This window comes from Corythoichthys intestinalis, chromosome 3 (assembly GCF_030265065.1).
Source record: "Corythoichthys intestinalis isolate RoL2023-P3 chromosome 3, ASM3026506v1, whole genome shotgun sequence".
Lineage (NCBI taxonomy): Eukaryota > Metazoa > Chordata > Actinopteri > Syngnathiformes > Syngnathidae > Corythoichthys > Corythoichthys intestinalis.
The window spans coordinates 23929287-23950700 of record NC_080397.1 but is presented as its reverse complement, the minus strand read 5'-3'; the positions used below and the strand labels follow the sequence as shown (position 1 = coordinate 23950700).

The following is a 21414-nucleotide window of genomic DNA, read 5'->3' as shown; positions in this document are numbered from 1 at the left end:
CTCTTCGGTGATGGAGGTGCTACAGTACTGCAATGTTGAGGTTAATAGTTCAAATAGCTTACAATGTTGTGTATTCTTGGGCTTGAGACAGTAAAGCAACAGCAAGAAATCCTGTTCTGGCACAGTCATACACTCTGTGAGCAAAGTTGGCTCCAGCAGAGTGAAAAATGTTTGGAATTTCAAACTGGGGACTTTGGGCCTCAAGTTGTTAAAGGAATTGTAATCTTTTTGATGAAGTTTAAGAATGTGAAAAAGAACAGCATTTCATTTTTCTGCTAACAGTGGAGAAAAACAGAAAGGCAAACATTTATAGGAAATTGGCGAAATTGCCGTGAGCAGGTATTTTTAAATGCCAGAAATGTTTAAGCCAATCAAATGCGAGTAGTGTCTGCTATCGATTGTGACGTCAGATACACTCAACATTTCCTAGACCAGGGGTATCTGGCCTCGCAGAAATAATAAATAATTTATTAACGACTGCGATCTGGCCGATTGACTTTGGCCTGTGCCGCTTAACACACCAATACCCCTGTCTACTATTGATATAAAACTACAGAATGGGAGGTCGTCATAGAAATGCATTGATTAGACTGTTAGCAGTACATCTTGTTTTGTATATCTACAGTATGTGTGCTTGGCCTCGATAATAACGTATGACGTAGGTCGTCGTCCATCACATTTGTTCCCGGAAATAATTAGCCCCCCACACTAGAATGACTGAAAAACAGACATCTTTGGACATATTTTTTACGGAGAAAAGGGAACCTCATGAGCCAGAAGATGAGCCTAGAACCTCGAAGAAAACAAAATCTATGCTACTTCCCAATCACTAAAGACCCACGAACTGCGAAGGAGTGGATTCGTGACCCGTATGTGAATAAACCGAGTGATTCGAGCATGTCTGCGCAACAGGGATATCAGCTTGTACAGATCGCAAATCATGGCGACCTTAAACGTAAACGTTAATTTGAAACAACAACTCTGCCGAGGTTCTGGATTAAAGTCATTTCGAAATATCCTGACATTGCTAGGAGATATCTGAAACAAACGAAACAAGCTCAGGCCTCCCACTGATTCAGCGGATGAGTTGTATTTTCCCTGCACTTAACACGACCGGGCCGGTGTTCTGAAAAATTTGGCATGCACGTAACGTTAAAAATGACCACGAATGCAGCGATTCCAAAGTACACACTACAAACTTTCTTTAAAGAAAGGAATATTAACTTACGTTTGCCATGTTAGTTGCACACAACAACTGCACGCAGCCCTCTCACTTAACGACTTAGCCGTGTTGTTAAGCATTAATTTACGCCATTTTCGTGTTGCGAGTGTGAGAGTCCAACTGAATATAAAAGAGCTTTTTTTCCACCGCCACAAAAGCTTTGGGAGCAAAATTTTATAAGCGTGAAAAATTTGACAGAACATCGGTCCGTGAAAAAAAAAAAAGACCCAAATCACACCGGTCCGTGGTGCAAAAAAGGTTGGGGACCCCTGTCCTAGACTATTGCGATGGCAATGCTGTTTGAATGCAAGTCGTCAGTTCTGTACTTGCATATACATGGATTTTGTTCAAACAAAAACAATATATGAAAAGGAGAATGTTTATTTTTATGTCTTAATCATGATGCTAGATGATGCTTAGTCTATATTGCCATATATTTATTTGGTGTGGTTATCTGCTACCCCCAGGCTGCTGCATTGCAGATGGGCTAAAGTCGTGTAGTGTCTAATTGTCCCATACTATGACTTTACTCGGGGAAAAATGGCATAAAAAAAAAAGGAGAAGACACTGTCATTATGCCATAGTGTTTGGCTTTTGCCTGTATGGAGAGGACGGAAGGTAATACAATATTTGGAACAAAGAAAGGCAACCGCTACACAGTGTTCCATTTTGCCGACCAAAGGCTTCGTGTGCGTACAAAATGCAAAAACACCAGAAAAGGTGTATTAACTCAACTATTATAGTTTTGCTTCTTCATACTTGTGTTTGAGTTAATCAGCATTTCGGTGCAATACGTTAACAGTGCATTGCTAACGTTGCCACAATTCTTGTGAATTATATGTAACAGTGTGCAGTATATGACAAACGATTCACCCACATCTTGATTTCTTGGCTGCTTATTTTGATTCTTGGCTCGGCTCAAACTTTTAGGCTGCTGTTAGGCTTTCTAGGCTTTCACGCACATAATTTGAGAAAGGCTCGTTACTCAAACTATCTGAGTCAGGAACTTCATTTGCCGATTTATTTTGCCTCACGGCCCAAAATTGATAAGCCCGTGGTCTTATATTTCAGGCTGGTAGTCAGTAAGATACCTCCTGCACAAGGGATTCAGCTTGGATGTATCTGATGTATCGTGTGAAAATGGCTAGTAGATTTGGGACAAAATATCACAATACAAGATGTCAAGATACATCAAGTTTGAAAAAAAAAAAGGATCACGATAGATGTATTGCCACATGATTTGAGCAATATAGTAGTGATGGGTCTTACTGTGTGGAGGACTCTGAGCGTGGGTCGAGAAATCACGGCAGTATTTAGTGGAGCACTTATCAATGCGTGTGTTCTTTTAAAATGAGTGACATTACTGATGACGTTCGAAGTAGGGCTGCAACTATCGATTATTTTAGTAATCGATTAATCGATGAACTAGTTAGTTCGAATAATGGAGTTATCCGATAAGGAACATAAAATAATTAAAATACTTGAGCTGAGTCTCAAACGGTATTAAAAAAAAAAAAAAAAAAATGAGGATCTATGTACAACAAAAGAATATATCTTAAATGCTATAAAATGTTTTTGGTTTTTTTAATAATGTTCTTAACAAATGGTTCAGACACATATTCCCACAAAAAAACTGCTAAATATACCCATAAACTACTTTACGAATGCATTAAAAAACATTAGCTCAAACAAAAACGTAGCTTATGTTGGTCTTAACAAGGAGCAGCTGGATTCAATCACGTGAAATGAGGCAGACTAGAGGGCAGTGTATCCACCAAAATCAATAAAACTAAATGCAAACACTTTCAAAACAAACCATTAGAATGCCACTTTAATTAAAAGAATACTCGAAGCAGCAAAGTTTAATTCGAATATTTTTTTCTAATCGAATACTCGAGTTAATCGATTAATCGTTGCAGCACTAGTTCGAAGCCTCGTGGAAGTGGTCCAATAATTGTCGGCATTCATGAACATATATGTATGGCAATGGAGCCCCTCAGACTTTGTGGGTTTGTGCTGGTGATCTGGTTTGTGAGTACAACTGCTATTTTCATATGGAGCCTACAAGAAAGAGAATGTTTTCTGCCATGTGAGAACATTCTGAGCTGTTGTAATGGGTTCGAGCAGGTGCATTAATTGCCAAGGAAACTTCCCTAGATGCCTACAGGAGAGCACACAAGTAGCTGGGACTGCTAGCCCGGGCTTTTAGTCTAGTGGTTATTGTGCTCTCCGCAGCCAGCCCGGTTTGGAGTCAAGGGGGCAGATCACTTCGCCGGCACAGGTCAATACCGATTACACTGATCTCTCTCAATGAGAACTTCACTTTCAGTATCAACAATAATAAGAATTACATTTTTAAAAATAGTATTCCACTTGTTTTCTTTTAATCCAAGATGACACGTTTGTTGTGTGCAAAGGAATTGGGGTACAACTCTGCAGTACTGGGAGAGGCACAGGCAATTATACCCGAGCCTATACAGGCTTGTGGTGGGATACTGGTGCACCGCTGCCTCCTCAGTACCATTTGATTAGTTTACTCAAAAACTGGAGAGAAGAAGAAAAGTCTTCAAGATAAGAGTTCTCCCATTGTGGAGAAATTGATGATTTTAAACAACAACCAATAAAGTGACAAGCACAATAGATGTCCCATCTCTGTCTAAGCTTTTGAAAACACTTAACATATATCTCATGTCTTATTGGATTTATTTCATCATTGATTGAAATGATACTGGTGAAGTAAGCAATAATAATAATCACTATATTGTGATACTCATACTCTACATTAACATTACCTATATATTAATCATAATTGAACTGATGAATGATCTATACACAATTAAATGATGATGTTTTATTTATGTTGGCAGTGATTCCCATGCACCAAAAAGCATCACACACGGTTCAAACAAACGTCATTAAAGGTTTTGACCAGCAAGTGGGGTTGTGTTCACATGAAGCCTCTAGAAATTAACCTTTTTTTGAGTCAGTTGGATGGAAAGGTTCAAGGTTTCATTTGCTCATCACTACAATATAGCTCATTAATAGGTTTCATTGGCTCATCACTACAATATAGCTCATTAATAGTTGAGTAAACCGCTTTAGCCACGAGCCACTTTGTAGTGTCAAATCCCACCTATAATGTGTAAGCAGAAGAACTAGCTCCGACCCACTTTATGAACAAGGACAAGTAATAACCTAATTAAATCAAACGTCATTCACACTCTTGGTTTCGAAACAAAACTAAAATGATCACATAAAAACAAACTAAATAGCATAACTAGCAATTAATAAAACATCTTGGACAGTAACAAAAAAAATAATTAGCACAGACCATGAAGTTGGAATGTTGTTTACATCTGTAGTGCTGCAATGAATGCTGGGAGGCATGAGGCATGATGAACGACAACAGTGTTGACAGCAGGTGGCAGCAGAGATTGTCTGTCTCTTGCAAGGGAGCAGTGATGGCCAAATGAAGCTTCATGAAGCAATAAAGCTTTGCAGCTAATTGAGTCAAAGCTTCATGGTGCTTCATTTGCTCTATGGTAGTCAGCTTTTCATCTTTTAACTGTCAACTGTGATAGGATCCAGCTCTGGCCAAGAGGTAAATCGAATCAGTGGTTTGTAAAATAGATGGGTGAGTTGGTACCATACAGTAGAGCAGCAGTTGTAGGCAAACATAGATCACTACGGCTATCAAACAGTTGATAGCATCTGTGAAAAGCCTTGCTGACATGATGGTCAACTGAGGTTAATGTGGCTTTGCTCCTGGCTGTTTTTGCACAAAACTGTCCTGTGGCGCCAAGCCGCTTGTGTCAATTTGAGCGTCATCCAAACCAACTTACTGGCCTTGCGGCTTCAAAAATCTGCTCGGTTGTAACTGCATGTTGGAAGTGAGCCTCCGTGTCAATCAAGCGAATGTGATATACGGAATAGGGCAACAAATTGCATCAAGGTTTGCCTTCTCAGGATGTAGGGAAAATGTTGATTTCATCATGCTCATGTATAACAAGACACGCTTGTGAATGAACTGCGACGTTAAAGAGCATCTGTGTAAGTCACCTAACTCAATCACAGATGTGGAGAAAGCCATTCATACTCCAATTTGGACTACAAATGGTACCAGGGATCACTCAGACATGAAATCCCACAAAATTTATTTTCAATTAATAAATCTCCAAATAATTTTCATACACACCGAAGCTTGCAATAAGAAATGCGTTTGAATCTGATCCATTTTTTTGGGCTGTTCTGATAACTATAAACTGCTCACCCCCAGTACTAAAATGAGCACTACAGTAAAAATCAAATACGCTGCACTTCCAATTGACCTTTCGCAGACTCCGCCTCCTAAACGGCCATTGACTAGTCGTACGTCCTTGAGACTATTGTTAAGTCCAACAAATTCTGGGATGCCCCATTGTCTAACTGATTGATTTGGTGGTTTTGAGATTACCAACTGCCATAAAACTTCTTGGAAGAAGAAAAGGATCAGCATTCTGCGAATGTCATGTCATGTCTTTGTTCGCAGTCCGTTCTATGCCTGAAGGTGTGGACCCTCTCCACACACTCGCCATTGATGTACAGGGGCTGCGGGTCGGTGCTGCTCCTCCTGAAGTCCATGATGACCTCTTTGGTTTGGTGGTGTTCAGGGCCAGGTTGTTGTCTGAGCACCAGACTGAGAGTTTGTGGACTTGCTCTCTGTAGGCTGCCTCATCTCCCTGTGAGATCAGTCAAAACCATGTGGTGTCATCAGCAAACCTGACGATGGTGTTGCTCCGGTGGATTGGACTACAGTCAGCACTAGTGCTGCGACGATTAATCAATTACCTCGAGTATTCAATTATAAAAAGATATTAAATTATGTTGCTTCGAATATTCGTTTCATTAAAGTGGCGTTGTAATGGTTTATTTTGAAAGTGTTTGCATTTCGTTTTATTGAGTAAGGTGGATACACTGCCCTCTGGTCTGCCTCATTTCACATGGCTGAATCCAACTGCTCCCCGTTAAGACCAACGTAAGTTAAATTTTTGTTTGAGCTCATGTTTTTTAATGCATTGATAAATTAGTTGATAGATATATTTAGCCGTTTTTTGGGGGAATGTGTGTTTAAACTATTTGTTAAGAGCATTGTATAAAAAAAAAAAAAAGGTAGCATTTTATAGCATTTAAGCTACCGGACTTTTGCTATATACTGTAAGTTAGCCAATTGTTCTTTTGTTGTTCATAGATCCCCATTTATTTATTTATTTTTTAATACCGTTTGAGGCTCAATTCAGGTATTTTATCTTTTATGTTCCTTATCCGATTACTCGAGTATTCGAACTAACTAGTTCATCGATTAATCTACTACTAAAATAATCGATAGCTGCAGCCCTAGTCAGCACGCAGCCCTGTGGTGAGCCGGTGCTCAGTGTGCGGGTGGAAGAATGGCGGGGGCCAAGTCTCACAGTCTGGGGTCTGTTGGACAAGAAGTCCTTGATCCAGGAGCATGTAAGGGGGGAGGCCCAGGATCTCCAGCTTTGTAATGAGAATGTCCAGGATGATGGTGTTAAATGAAGAACTATAATCCACAAAGAGCATCCTGGCATAGCTCTGCTGCTGTTCCAGGTGACTCAGCACAGCTTGCAGAACTGTGGTGATGGCATCCTCTGCCCGGTATGCAGACTGGTCGAGTGTGAGGGGGAGACTGTCCTTGATGTGCAGGAGAACCAGCTTCTCGAAGCACTTCATAATTATTGGGGTGAGGGCAACAGGGCGGTAGTCATTTGGGCCAGATACTGGTGTCTTTTTGGGAACCGCTATGATGGTAGCGGATTTCAGGCAGGTTGGGATGACTGCTTGGGACAGGAAGAGGTTGAAGATCCTGCAGGAGATATGGGACAGGTAAACCTGTCGCGATAACATATTTTAGTGGTTGATAAATTCTCTCATAAATTATTGCGATATGCGATTATTGCGCCTCCCCCCCCGATTTTTTTTTAACCAATTTACAATAACACAGTAAGAATACAGTATATATTGATAATACTAAGTTATAGTACACCCATTTAAACGCAATAAACGTTTACTCTTAAAATCAAAAATACTTTTTAAGAAATCACAACTAAAAACAATAGACCATGCCTCTTTTAAGTAAAAGACGACAATATCAATACCGCACAGAAACACAGAATAAATAAAATGTCTTTTTCAAGGAAAGATAAAATTGCACTTCAATAACTTAAGCATTTAGGCACAGAGGTATAAAGTTGTACAAAGTAGTAACACAAACAATTGCACTTCATCAACAACAGAGAAAATCAGATTAATTAAGCAGCAGTGACAAAAATTTGGCTTCTCTAAGGCTAGGTTCATGTTGCAGGTCTTAATGCACAAATCCGATTTTTTGTCATGTCTGGTTTTTTGGCGTGCCCGTTCAGAATGCCTTTGTCCATGGAGCCCGTTCAAGTATCACGCGTATGCACTAATTCGCAGTCCGAGGTGCGCTCAGCAAAGTGACCGCATGCGCAGAAGCATCAAAACAAATTACACATGCTAGCTGTATGTCATTCCAGGGTGATCATGTTTTGATTTCCCAAAAGGATGACACAAATAACAGACATTAATAATCCCTGTTTAATCCCCGTTTAGTCCTTTATTCAAAGTTTATATGGACTGATAGAACGCATACACGCACGCACATAAGCCTTGACTTGTGTGCGTGACATGACATGGGTGCGTCAGTTTGCCCCGTCTCGGCCATGTAAGCAATACTAAAATATTGCTCATTCGGTGCATAGAATTAAAATTGAAAATTGTCAGGCTTATCCTTTTCTTCATTTATTTTTTTGTCAACGGACACCTTAGTATCCCAGCCCTTTGCTTTGCTGTACGTTTTGACCCTCTATGCGTTTGCCTCGATAGCGTTGTACAATTTTTAATATTTTCAACAGAACCCTCCGCTGCATATTGTAAACCGGGATTTACTTAAAAGCATTATTAGATTAATAATATAAAACTGTTTTCATATACAGTGAAGAGCAGACGTATTTGCACCCCTTGTGATTTTGCAAGGTCACCCACTTAGAAAACAGGTAGACGTCTAAAATTTCAATCATAGATGCAGTTCCACTCAGAGACATAATCTAAAAAAAAATCCCAAAAAAATCACATTGTATGATTTAAAAAAATAATTTATTTGTCAATTAAAAAAAAAGTTCACCTTTACCCCATGGGTAACCACCCACTCACCACCCGTTTGACCTCATTAGTGTCAACCTTGCACCTCACGGTCAGTCATTATCCAACTGCTACCATGGGCAGACCAGAGAGCTTTCGAAAGACACCAGAGAAAAATTTGTTGAGCTGCACAAAGATGGGAAAGGCAATGGGACAACTGGGAAGCAGCTTAGTGAGAATAAATCAACAGTTGCAGCAATTGTTAGAAAATGTAAAAGGCTAAACATGACTGACAATATACCTCGGACTGGGGCTCAATGTATTCTATTCTCGTGGGACATCGCTCCTGATGAGAGAAGTGAGGGCTCAGCCTAGAACTACACGGCAGGAGGTGGTCAATGACCTGGCTGCGCAGTTTCAAAGGCTACTGTCAGTAGAACCCTACGGTGCAATGGTTTAAAATCCTGCATTGCTTAGAAGCTTCCCATGTACATGTCAAGGCTTGTCTAAAGTTTGCCAGGGACCATCAGAATGATGCCGAAGGGTCATGGGAGAAAGTCACGTGGTCAGATGAGATGAAAGTAGAACGTTTTGGTGCCACCTTTCTCCTCGTGTGTGGAGGAAAAAGATGAGTACAATCCCAAGATCACCATCCGCACTATGAAATATGTGGGTGGAAACCTCATGCTTTGGGGCTGCTTTTCGGCAAAGGGGACAGGACGACTGCACTGTATAAAGCAGAGAATGAATGGTGAACTGTATCGTCAGATTTTAAACCACAACCTCCTTCCCTAAGTCAGGACTGAAGATGAGTATGAAGATGGCTGGATCTTCAATATGGCGACGATCCGAAGCACACAGCCAAGCTGACCAAGGAGCAAAAACTTATGTTGCTCTTAACAGGGAGCAGGTGGATTCAGCCATGTTGGACGAGTTATGTCATATTCACTTTTGCCGCTAGAGGGCAGTGTATTTACCCAAATCAATAAAACTAAACGCAAACACTTTCAAAACAAACCATAACACCACTTTATTAAACGAATACTCGAAGCAGCAAAATTCAAATCATTTTTTTCTAATCGAATTACTTGAGTTAATCGATTAATCATTGCTGCACTATGGAAGACTTTACAAAAGTAGGCTAATGGTAGAGCGGAAACTAGTTAGCTGTCTTGGCATGCTAACTAGACACGTTACCTGCCTCGTGAACAAGCTTACATTATAGTTTAAAAAAAAAAAAAATTTTTTTTTTTTTTACTATCGCCAGACACCCTAAACACGCTAGAGTGAGCTTCTCATAGTTGGTGGGAAACGTTCATGACAGCATTTACTTACATTTAATTTTGTGTAAAGTGTCGGTGAAATCATGTTGGAGGTGTCGCTTCCCCTGGCGACCACCCTCCGCGAGCGTGTCGGCTATGCCTTCTCTAAGCTGCAGCCGTCTGTTTCTTATCGCTAACTGGAGTGCTCCCATACTAGCGACTTTGTCTTTTTTTAGGGTGAAAAGCTCCAAACCACAGATTTTTCGCTGCATTTTTGGGATATAAAAATTAGCTCATACCATACTACGGTATGACGAAAAATTTTGGTGGTTTTGAAACCGTGATGTTTTCATACCACGGTAAACCTTATAACCAGTAATCGGCACATGCTTAGTACATATACTTATGAACCCCAGTAAATTACAAGTAAATGATTGAAAAATCATACAATGTGAGTTCCAGATTTATTTTTAGATTATGTATCTCAAGTTCTGTCAAAGATGTTTCGTTTCATCATCTCATACGCTCAAAAGCTTTCGCAACCGATGTGACGCATCATAAGCGCATCCGCCCAATCTGTCTGGTGACTCAACATATATGGTCAATGTTGTGTCATCTCTTTAGTTGTTTTCATGTTAAGTGCTTAATTTGAGGAACTGCAGCTGCTGAAGATTCAACATGTGTATGCATGTGTTAGGGTGGGTCACTTGCAACTGGTTGCTTGAGCTGAGCTCTGATTTTTGGTTTGGAAGGAGAGGATGTGGAGGTGGCGGTGAGTCACTCCCTCCACCCAAAACTGTTTGGTTGCCACAGAACTGTTCTAATGGAATTTACCACTCCAAATTCCTTTCTTTTGCTGGTCCCCTTGAAGTACCCCATCATCATTCTTACCGACACCTCATGCTGTTCTTCTCTTCTGCTATCTTTATTGCTTCTCTCATTCTACCGCAGGTAGTTTTGGCATTCAAAGGGAGATACAGCATATGGCATCCTCCCTCTGGTCCTCTTCTTGTGCTCCCCCAATGCACAATATGTAGTCCTCAGTGATACTGTATGATGGATATATTTTCTTCCATTGATCAACCAGGTTTTTTCAAAATTGAGAGCCTGACAGACTAATCTATTAGCAAGTCCACACGTGTCTGTGTTTGTGTTTATTGTTACCAATTGCCCAATCTAAAATGTTGACAATGCCCTGCTGTCTTTGGTGATAAAATTTTAACAGTTGAACAACCACACCTATAATTTCTGTCACCTGAAAAGTTACAATTACAGATATGTCACAGTTGTATTACTATAATTACCATTTATTTACTCAAATATATCGGCATTTTAGATTTGTTATCGCAATACCATGAAAGCATTATTACTGCTCACAGTTTTTGCTTTGTCAGATTTTATTCTTGTCCCATGCCTTACATGACATGTTTTTGGCATGTTGGGAGAAATCCTGACCACACGGGGAATAGGGAGACAGGGCAGAGCCTGGGAGTGAACCCTCAATCTGAGAACAGTGAGGTGGAGATGTTGAGCCTGCAATAAATATATTGTTTATGTGTTTGCAATTAAGGCACAACATAAATGTATGTTTTACACCTTTAGTTGCAGAACCTGGGCGTGAACCCAGCCAACATTGGCTTCAGCTATTTGACCATGGAGTCTGACAAGTTCATCTGCATCAGGGAGAAGGTGGGCGAGCAGAACCAGGTTGTCATCGTGGACATGTCTGACCCCACCAACCCAATTAGGCGACCCATTTCAGCTGACAGCGCCATCATGAACCCCACCAGCAAAGTCATCGCCCTGAAAGGTGAGCATCACTGTTTTCCTTTAGATGTGACACACTGAGGGAAAAAAACATTGGCAACCTGGCTTCAAACCAAGAACAATGTTGTTGTTTTTATATTTCCAAAATTACGATGTGTACACGTTACTCACAATATTTATTTGGCTTTAGATTGCACAGATTAATCTGCGAGTATTGACGTAGGAATGTCAGTCATGCCGTGACTAATGCTGTAATGTTCTAATGTCATTAATGTCAGAGACTAAAGTTTGACGCTGAGTGCACTCAGTTCAGTATACCGTTTGTATGAAATTGGTTGTGCAAATTGATTATAGGCTACACAAAACGCAAACACAAGCACTAATCAGGATGATTCGCCTAAAATGCTTCTCCGTCTCTGAGCATACTATGTTCTTGTGTACTCTCTCCCTTGCATCTGTTTTGGTCTGCTCTTTCTAACCTGACTGATTATTTTATTGTTTTGCTTTCTCTCCCTGGCTTCCCTGGCTTTTTGTCATTTCTCAGACGGTAAGTTGCTATTTGTCTCTCTGCCCACCTGGCATGGTATAGTAGGCGTGGCTTCCTCGTAAAAGCTTCCAAAATACCTTTCTTGACTTCAGAGAGTTAAAGTATTCTGGCTTTCAATCAATTAAAACGCAGACAACCGTTTAGGAATCATACACACTCAAGCGCACACACACTGTAATTTGCCTCAACTTAACCTGCTGGCACTAATCTTTTGTGAGAACTCGACTTGTGTTAGCATGAATTGGTGTGTGCCGCTCGAGTGAATGTGTGGTATGCATTAATCAGATATATTCCACACTCAGAAGACTTGGGCTACTGCCAGAACACGAGCAAAACATAGATGATTTCACCTGTATTGTGGGTCAAATCACTTTCAAATAGAATATGTGGGCCATCCCATTTAGTAGATTTGGGACAACATATTGTTTGATGACATATCATGATAGGAATCCTCACGAATCCATAAACCTTATCAGAAGTAGCCACCAGCTATTTTGTGGCGCTCAATAGGACGGATCAGAAGAACAGGCTTCCACCCACAACAGTTGACAAATAACAGCAGGTCAACAAAAAAAAATGTCACGGTTTCAAAACGAAACTAAAATTATTACATAGCAACAAACTAAGTAGCATAACTAGCAATTAATGAAACACTTGGAACAGTAACTTAGGAAATATTTAGCACAGAACATGAACTTATAAAGTTATTTATATCCTCAGCGCCGCATTGCATGCTGGTAGGCATTAAGCACAGGTTGCAATATTTTGGGACAACAACAGAGTTGATAGCAGGTGGCAGCAGAGGTTGTAGGTTGTCTGTTTCTCCTAAAGAAAGTGAGAGATTGAGCAGTGATGGCCAAACGGAGCTTATTATGGCAATAAAGCTCAGCAGCCAATTGATTCAAAGCGTCATGGTGGTTCATTTGCTCTCAAGTGGTCTTGAAGCCTAAGAGGCCAGCAGTGTTGAGAAGTCCATAGCAATTTGTTTTAGGAAATATGAATGTGCTTGTGGTACTATACAAACAAAATACAACAAGTGCTATAAGGATAATTTTTAATTAATTTTTATTTAGAGATAATAGCTTTCTCGCAGTGTTTGGCTTTAAAACTTTTTTTTTTTTTAACATTATACTGGGTGGCAGAGTGGTTAGAAAGTCCGCCTTTGCATGTTCTTCCTGTGCCTGTGTGGGTTTTCTCCAGGTACTCCGGTTTTCCCCCCCACATTCCAAAAACATGCATGGTAGGTTGATGGAACACTGTAAATCAGGGTTCACTAAATCCGGACCTCGGTGCCACTTCTCCCGTCGTGTTTTCCATGTCTCCCTTCTCCAACACACCTGAATCAAAATAATAAGGATCATTATCAGGCTTCTGGAGAGGTTGCTGATGACATAATCATTTGATTCAGGTGTGTTAGGGGAGAGAGACGTGGAAAACACGACAGGAAAAGTGGCACCGAGGTCCGGATTTAGTGAACCCTGCTCTAAATTGTCCCTATGTATGACTATGTGCACGAATGGTTGTCTGTCTCCTTGTGCCCTGCAATTGGCTGGCAACTGATTCAGGGTGTCCCCCACCTACCGACTGCCCATAGTTAGCTGGGATTGGCTCCAGCACCCCAGTGACCTTCGTGAGGATAAACGGCTTGGAAAATGAATGAATAAATGAATGCTTTTTACTGGCTCTTGATAGCATTCTTTCATAATATGTGAGATGACAGCCGACAGGCAATTGCCATTGCGTTTTGTGACGGCTTTATAGTGTCATCTGTACTACAGTTGCATGTCCAACTGAAACAAAAATAAATATGTTTTAATTACATAGTATTTTTTTTATATTGTATCGTGACGTATTGTATCGTAACCCTGGCATATTGAGTTGCATCGTATCGTGATTTTCGGTGTGTCTTTCCATCCATACCATTTAGCGCAAAACTACCATTCAAAATCAGTAAATACATGGACAGTAATAGTGACCTATGCAAATCTATTGTTTACGTTTATCTACTATTCTTTCATCGTGCATGATTGACAAAAATAAATCATAAAAATGTGTCATATATTGTTCTAAATGTTAAAAAATTCTAGCTGCTACCTGATTAGAAACATCCTATACTGTTCCTCCCCACAGCTGCTAAGACGCTGCAGATCTTCAACATTGAAATGAAAAGCAAGATGAAGGCCCACTCTATGACGGACGAGGTCATGTTTTGGAAGTGGATTTCAGTAAATACTGTTGCCTTGGTGACAGAGACAGCTGTCTATCATTGGAGCATGGAGGGGGATTCCCAGCCAAACAAAGTATTTGATCGGCACGCCAGTCTGGCTGGATGTCAAATCATCAACTACAGAACTGATGAACAGCAGAAGTGGCTGCTGTTGATTGGGATTTCTGCACAGGTACCAATTTATTCATGGTTCAGAAATTTCCATTTACAAACAAGCAGGACAACGTGTGTCCAACCTACGATTGTCCGACGACAATGCAGTTGTTTTATGGCCTTTCCCATTTAAAGTTGTTTTTGTTGTATTAAACATGAAAAAAACAAAATTACACATTCTAAAAGTCTCCATAATGCCTTATACTGTCTAACAAAACTAGCATTGATGTTACGGTGTTAAAAGCCTGGAAGCAACTGATATATAAAGACAAACACAGACGATACAGGCATACGTTCTTTATCCTCTGGTGACTTTATCTTTACATTATGACAATGGTCACGTTACCTTTTTTAGGTGTGAGAAGTGTAAGGTATGATGCTTGAGAGACACTATCAACGTGTGAGAGTTGAAAGCCCTGAAATAGGATTGCTTAAGTGCTAGCCACTAAGGTAATGCATGGTAGCCTAAGCATGAATGCGAATGTTTACTTACTTATGCTCTTTCATTCATTCAATCATTCAGCTTCCGCTCCGCTTATCCTAACGAGTGTCGCAGTGGTGCATGAGCCTATCCCAGCTAACTAGGGGGCAGTAGGTGGGGTAGACCAAGAATTGGTTGTCAGCCAATCATAGTACTTAGCTTGGAAGTTGTGAAAATATTTAGACACGAACTAGGGTTGAGCGATACATACATATAAAAATTATATCGATATACCGTATTGGCCCGAATATAAGACATTGTTTTTTGCATTGAAATAAGACTGAAAAAGAGGGGGTCATCTTATATTCGTGGTCTAGACCAGGGGTTCCCAACCTATTCCACTAAGGCACACTGTGGGTGCAGGATTTCATTCTTACCAAACAAGATGACAACACTTTTTCCCCAATCTGGTGTTTTACAAGTGCAATCAGTTGATTGCAGTCAGGTGTGGCTTGTTTTAGCAGAAGCCTCATTGGTTCAACTGTCTCTGCTGGATCGGCTGGAACAAAAACCAGGACCCACAGTGTGCCTTGAGGACTGGGTTGAAAACCCCTGGTCTAGACATTATACCCATTCACGACGCTAGATGGCGTCTGATATTGTTGAAGCGATGTTCTGTCATGACAGATCTCAGCTACTCTCAAGTTTAACCAGTTTGCATTATTTTATTGCAATGTTTTTCCTTATTCAGATTTGTTTCAAGACTACAGTTACAGTTAGACTTCACTTTGATGGTTAATGCAGTTATTGCAATTTTGTTGTTTTATCACAATAGATTGGTTTATTTACATTTCAAAAACAAGAAGCCATTCATTTACGAATGTGATTGCAATTTAGTTTACAATACATATTTAAATGTTCAGATATTAAGATTTGAATGAGGCAAAATAACATGCTTTTTCTCTCAAATATATTGTTATAATCATTTGTTTCGGATGTACTGTAATTATTTTCTGTATAAAAATTAATTTGGTGTTCAAAACATCTTTTTTTCAAACTTGAGTCTTGAAAAAGAGGGAATCGTCTTATAATCAGAGCCGTATTATATTCGGGCCAATACGGTAATAATATATTTTTAAATGTGATATGGGATTTAGACTTCATTCCATATATCATTATATTTCAAAATGGGTACTCCTGTTGTAACAGTATTCATGTTTACATTTTATTATTTGAACAACTGAACATGTTTTTTTATGAACCAGATGAAGCCTGTTTATTATTTATTAGATTTTGTCACTGTTCACTGAAATACTCCGTTTCAATAAAATAACTTGTGACATGTAATATTTGGCTTTGACGAGGACTGAATGTTTGCTCTCACTTTGCAAAGAGAATATTGGGATATACATAGTCATACGCAGTGTTGTTAATCTTACTTTAAAAAAGTAAATTATTACAGTTACAAATTACTTTTCCCAAAAAGCAATTGCGTTAGTAACTCAGTTACCTGAATGTAAGAGTAATTACTTACTTGGCAAAGTAACTAGTGATGATTTTCATGTTTTTTTTTTTCTAAAAACAAAACAAAACAAAAAAACAGGTCACAAAATGTGAAGTTTAAAGGGTTTTTGGGACAATTGGCCCTAGCCCAATTCTTAACCCTCCGCTTAACTAGCCACAGGGGTATTGCGATAACTAGATAGTAACCTTTGCAATGTGTGGAAGTCATTTAATGTTGTGAATCAACCGTTAAAGTTATTAAAATTGCTCCCGTTATTGCATTAGTTCCTTTCTGTCTACTTTCAACATGTGTAAGTTTTAAAACGGTTTCATCATTTAAAGATAGATTTAAGTCAAGATTTTGCCAATTTGGGAGCATTTTAGATTAAAAAGTTACTTATGTTCACTCGGAAGGTTCTCTACAACAGAGCCTTCCTGAGAGGTGTACTGCTTTAAGATGGCGGCTGTTTACTAATGCATGTAGTCCTTAAAACATGTTGCCAATGCAGCCGTGTTTGTCATTTGCATCGAGTTCTATAATATGTGATATCTACAGTATCATTGGGCGTAGTTTGTAGGCTATGGCTACAGTCAGGTATTATTGGAGCCACCTAGTAGCATCGCGTTTGCAACGGCGTCTTCCCCACTCCTGCTCTGCTCTCTCGTCTCCGTGAGTCCGTCTCTCTCAGACTTTTTTTATTCAACCAACTTAGTAACGCATAGTAAGGCACGCCTTTCCCGCCTCAGTAACGGTAACAGCGTTGCCAAGATGAGAAAAGTAATTAATTAGATTACTCACGACTGAAATAACGCCGTTAGTAACGCTGTTATATTCTAACGCCGTTATTAACAACACTGGTCATACGTGCAGTTTATAGCCTTCGTCCTTGGAGGAATTTGCTTGAATGATACGACTTGCAACCTTGAATGAAAAGGAAGGTACAGTAAGTCGAGCAGTGAGCGAGTGAGCGATAAACACAGCCATATTGCTTGGATTTAGGTAACTGGAAGTGAGCTACACAAACAGTTTGGCCAGAAGTCTTATACGTACCTCATTGTTGAACTGTAGAAGGTGTATGATATTGTATAACTGACTTGTTGCCCTTTTATTTGTTTACTTTTCCTTTTCAAAAACTTTACCCAGGTTTTGTTGAAACAGATTAACAGCATTTCTCTTCAGTGGAATCGGGAAAGATTTTTTGCAATGAATGTTGTTAACAAGCGTAATCAATGAATGAATCAAACCCATAAGTCAAAGCGCTACTGTAATTCAAATGGACGGGAAGGAAGAGGAGCTGCAGCAATTTTTCCAGTTTGTGTTGATGTTTTTATTTGCTTGTTTTTGCAGCAAAACCGTGTGGTTGGGGCAATGCAGCTGTACTCCGTGGAAAGAAAAGTGTCTCAGCCTATCGAAGGTCACGCTGCTGCCTTCGGGGAGTTCAAAGTGGAGGGGAACGCCAGTCCGTCCACGCTTTTCTGCTTCGCTGTGCGATCACAAGCGGGTGGGAAGGTGAGGATCTCCCAACATTGCACAAAGAATGGGCTTGTTATAGGTTATTTCTCCACGTAAAGAACATACCACTGTTTGTCATCAGGCACATTTTTCCCTGTGGTTTTTGTACATTTGTGGTCTTATTCTAATATGTTGAAAATTCATGCAGCTGCACATCATTGAAGTGGGTCAGCCAGCTGCAGGAAACCAGCCATTTGCAAAGAAAGCAGTGGATGTGTTTTTCCCTCCAGAGGCCCAGACAGACTTTCCTGTAGCCATGCAGGTATGTCAAGGACCGCTGCAATTCAGAATGTAGACTTAGTGACCTGAGAGTTTTTTTGCATTTCCCATAGATCGGAAGTAAACACGGTGTCATATATTTAATCACCAAGTATGGTTACATTCACCTCTACGACCTGGAGTCAGGAGTGTGCATCTACATGAACAGAATCAGTGCTGAAACTATTTTTGTCACGTCGCCACATGAAGCCAGCTCGGGAATCATTGGAGTCAATAAAAAGGGACAGGTGAGAGGAAACAAGCTCAGAGAACACATTTGGCCATTCTGTGTACTGATTCAATTTTTTTCCTTTTAGGTCTTGTCAGTATGTGTTGAAGAAGAAAACATTGTCAACTACGCCACAAATGTCCTGCAGAATTCAGAGCTGGCCTTAAGGATGGCTGTGAGGTCCAACCTTGCTGGTGCTGAGGAACTTTTTTCAAGGAAGTTCAACACTCTGTTTGCCCAGGGAAGTTATTCAGAGGCGGCAAAGGTTGCTTCGTCGGCACCAAAGGTCGGGCAATGCTTTGGATCATATTGCTCTTTCTAATTGAAAATCTTCACTCTTAAATTTCATTTTCTTCTTTCCCGTAATTCTTTTTTAATCCTATGCCTCACTCAGGGTGTTTTGCGGACTGCCGAGACCATCCGCAAGTTTCAGAGTGTCCCGGCCCAACCGGGCCAGGCATCTCCACTGTTACAGTACTTTGGTATTCTGTTGGACCAGGGTCAACTCAACAAATTCGAATCCCTGGAGTTGTGCAGGCCTGTCCTGCAGCAGGGCCGCAAGCAACTACTGGAAAAGTGGCTGAAAGAGGACAAGGTAAGACTTGATTTGCTCAAGGATGGTTATATTTAAAAAAAAAAAGGTCAGGATCTCTCCTGCACGTTGTCAGATGAAGGTGCTCTGGTAGTTTGTAGTGTCTTGAATTTAGTCTGTTTTGTAGCTGGAGTGCTCAGAGGAGCTGGGGGATCTGGTGAAGGCTTCAGACCCAACCCTCGCTCTTAGCGTGTACCTCAGAGCCAATGTTCCCAACAAGGTCATTCAATGCTTTGCAGAGACTGGACAGTTCCAAAAGATTGTATTATATGCCAAAAAAGTAAGTATTAACCACCATTATTGTCTGGAATTTTGTTAAGTACATTGTGGCCAGTACTGTTCAACACCAGCCAGCCCAACTGTATGTTTTCATTCTTTTTTTATTTTTATTTTTTTTTTATTGTAAAATGAACCTCCCAGGTTGGCTACACCCCTGATTGGGTGTTTTTGCTGAGGAACGTGATGCGTGTCAATCCGGACCAGGGACTGCAATTTGCCCAGATGCTAGTCCAGGATGAAGAACCGCTGGCCAACATTAACCAGGTAACATCATCTCATTATCCATACAAATAGTATTGGGTCATTCCAGAATTAGAGGAAATTTTGGCTTCATATATTTTTTTCGGGGGGGGGGGGGGGGGGGGGGAGCTCAACATACAGATCAATGGTAGTCTTTTTATAATATGATTTGCATGATATTCATGACATTTGGCATAATCACAGTAACTGTGTTGCAAACCGTAGTCGAGTTGAAGAGGGATGCGGAAGGATGGAAACCCCCCCCCCCCCCCCCCCCCCCCCCAATTAAAAAAATAAAATAAAATCCCGTCTGTAAAAATGCCTTCCAACCTTCCATCCCTCTGCTTTTTGGCAGTGAATTTCAGAAATAGAACTTACAATTATATTTAATATTTATATGGTAACACTGGGAGATTATGGATTTTATTGTAACGAGATTGGGGGGAAAAAAATCCTTTTTTTTTTTACCCGATCAGCAATGGTGAACACTCCAGTCTGTAAGGTTGTTAATTAATTGGCCATCAGCTAAGGATGGAAAAAGTATGTAGAATGACAAATTTGTACCAGCTTCCCTCAGGAAGTAGGTACAGAACACTGAGGTGTAGAAGGGCCCAATTTGGGAAGAGCTTAGTCACTGCTTCCATAGCTTCTCTGAACAAAACACCTCACCGAGCAGACCAGGGCAGGGACTACAGCACTAGCATTTTTTGTTTTTGTATTTACAGTATCTATCTCAGGGGCCCCCAAACTTTTTCCTGTGGGGGCCACATAACTTGCTCCTTCTCTGATGAGGGGCCGTTGTAGGTGCACTATCCTATTCCCCTCACTATCCACTCGCGGGGGCCTGCGCTTGTCAGTGACGTTCCTTATTCTCGCTATATGTTTATACAACTTTAACATTTGTTAATAATATGCTCTGCGTGGAGTATCATCCATCGCTTTTCCTTTTTGAATGGGCACTTTTAAGCGAACGCAAGAAGTAACAACGGGAACATTTTTAAACAGGCATTTCACGGGACAGCATTTCCTCGGCCGATTATATAGCTTATATAGCGAGAGCGAGTGGATAGTGAGGGGAAGAGGATAGTGAACCTACACCGGCAGTGAAGGGAGAAGAGACAGTAACTCGTGCGCGCCAATGCGCGCGTCGCTTTTCTTAAAGGGCCAGCGTAGTAACAAATATACTAAAGCACAAACATGCAATGGCGCTTTCCTACAATAACACTATTAATTAAATAGATAATAACCAAATAACCCTCTCTGGGTTCTTCACAGAAAAAAACCAGGAAATAAATAACACTATTGGGGGATTTTTTTTTTTTTTTAAATCTAAATGCTCTCTGGTATTGTTCAGGGGGCCGGACCAAATGTGGAGGCGGTATGGCCCATGGGCCGTTGTTTGGGGACCCCTGACCTATCTGTTTGGGTGGCATGTCTTTAACTGTAGGTGTATGTGAAACTGTCAGTGCTGTGGAGAATAATTTACCCAAGGGAACAATAAAGTCTGAATCTGAAAATGAACATCCCACTATTTTGTCTTTGCATCTTAACTACTGATTGCAAGTGACGGGATTGCAAATCCATACTAAAGTTAGCTTTTCTTCATAAGGAGTAGAAGTTAGCTGTTTATCAAGCCTTGGGATCAGTAACCCGCGGGCCCGGAGCTGTATACAGCTCAGTTTTAAATTGATCAAATGGATGTTTGACTTAAATGTATTAAGTACAACTTCCGTTTAGTAGGCAGATCAGGTCAGGCTAACTGTTTTAGTAGTTAGTTCACAGAACGCAGGTCATGAATTCCCTAATTACAGTGGGTAAAGTCACGGTTGCCCCTCAGAAGGTGTACCCACAAGTCTTGGTACCTGTAAATGGTGCCAAGACTTGTGAGCCAAGACTTGTGGGTTCACCCTCTATATAGTTCACTCACGCAGGTCATGAACCTACTTTGTAAAGTCACGGTTGCAACTTGGAAGGTGTACGGACAAGTAAGGATATCCGGATCCGACCACATGATCAGAAATCGGGCTGAATGCGCCATTTTTC

General features: G+C 40.5%; 1 protein-coding gene across 2 annotated transcripts in view; it reads left to right on the top strand.

Moving 5' to 3' along the window:
* The window catches only part of cltcl1 (clathrin, heavy chain-like 1), a 59241-nt gene that overhangs the window by 13895 nt on the left and 23932 nt on the right, over nucleotides 1-21414 (top strand). For both annotated transcript variants that reach the window (XM_057831154.1, XM_057831155.1), the window contains exons 2-10: nucleotides 11245-11452; nucleotides 14087-14355; nucleotides 17609-17770; nucleotides 17922-18035; nucleotides 18106-18279; nucleotides 18349-18546; nucleotides 18655-18855; nucleotides 18980-19132; nucleotides 19273-19395. In XM_057831154.1, coding sequence (XP_057687137.1) covers nucleotides 11245-11452; nucleotides 14087-14355; nucleotides 17609-17770; nucleotides 17922-18035; nucleotides 18106-18279; nucleotides 18349-18546; nucleotides 18655-18855; nucleotides 18980-19132; nucleotides 19273-19395 — 1602 coding nt within the window. The remainder of the gene's footprint in view (nucleotides 1-11244; nucleotides 11453-14086; nucleotides 14356-17608; nucleotides 17771-17921; nucleotides 18036-18105; nucleotides 18280-18348; nucleotides 18547-18654; nucleotides 18856-18979; nucleotides 19133-19272; nucleotides 19396-21414) is intronic.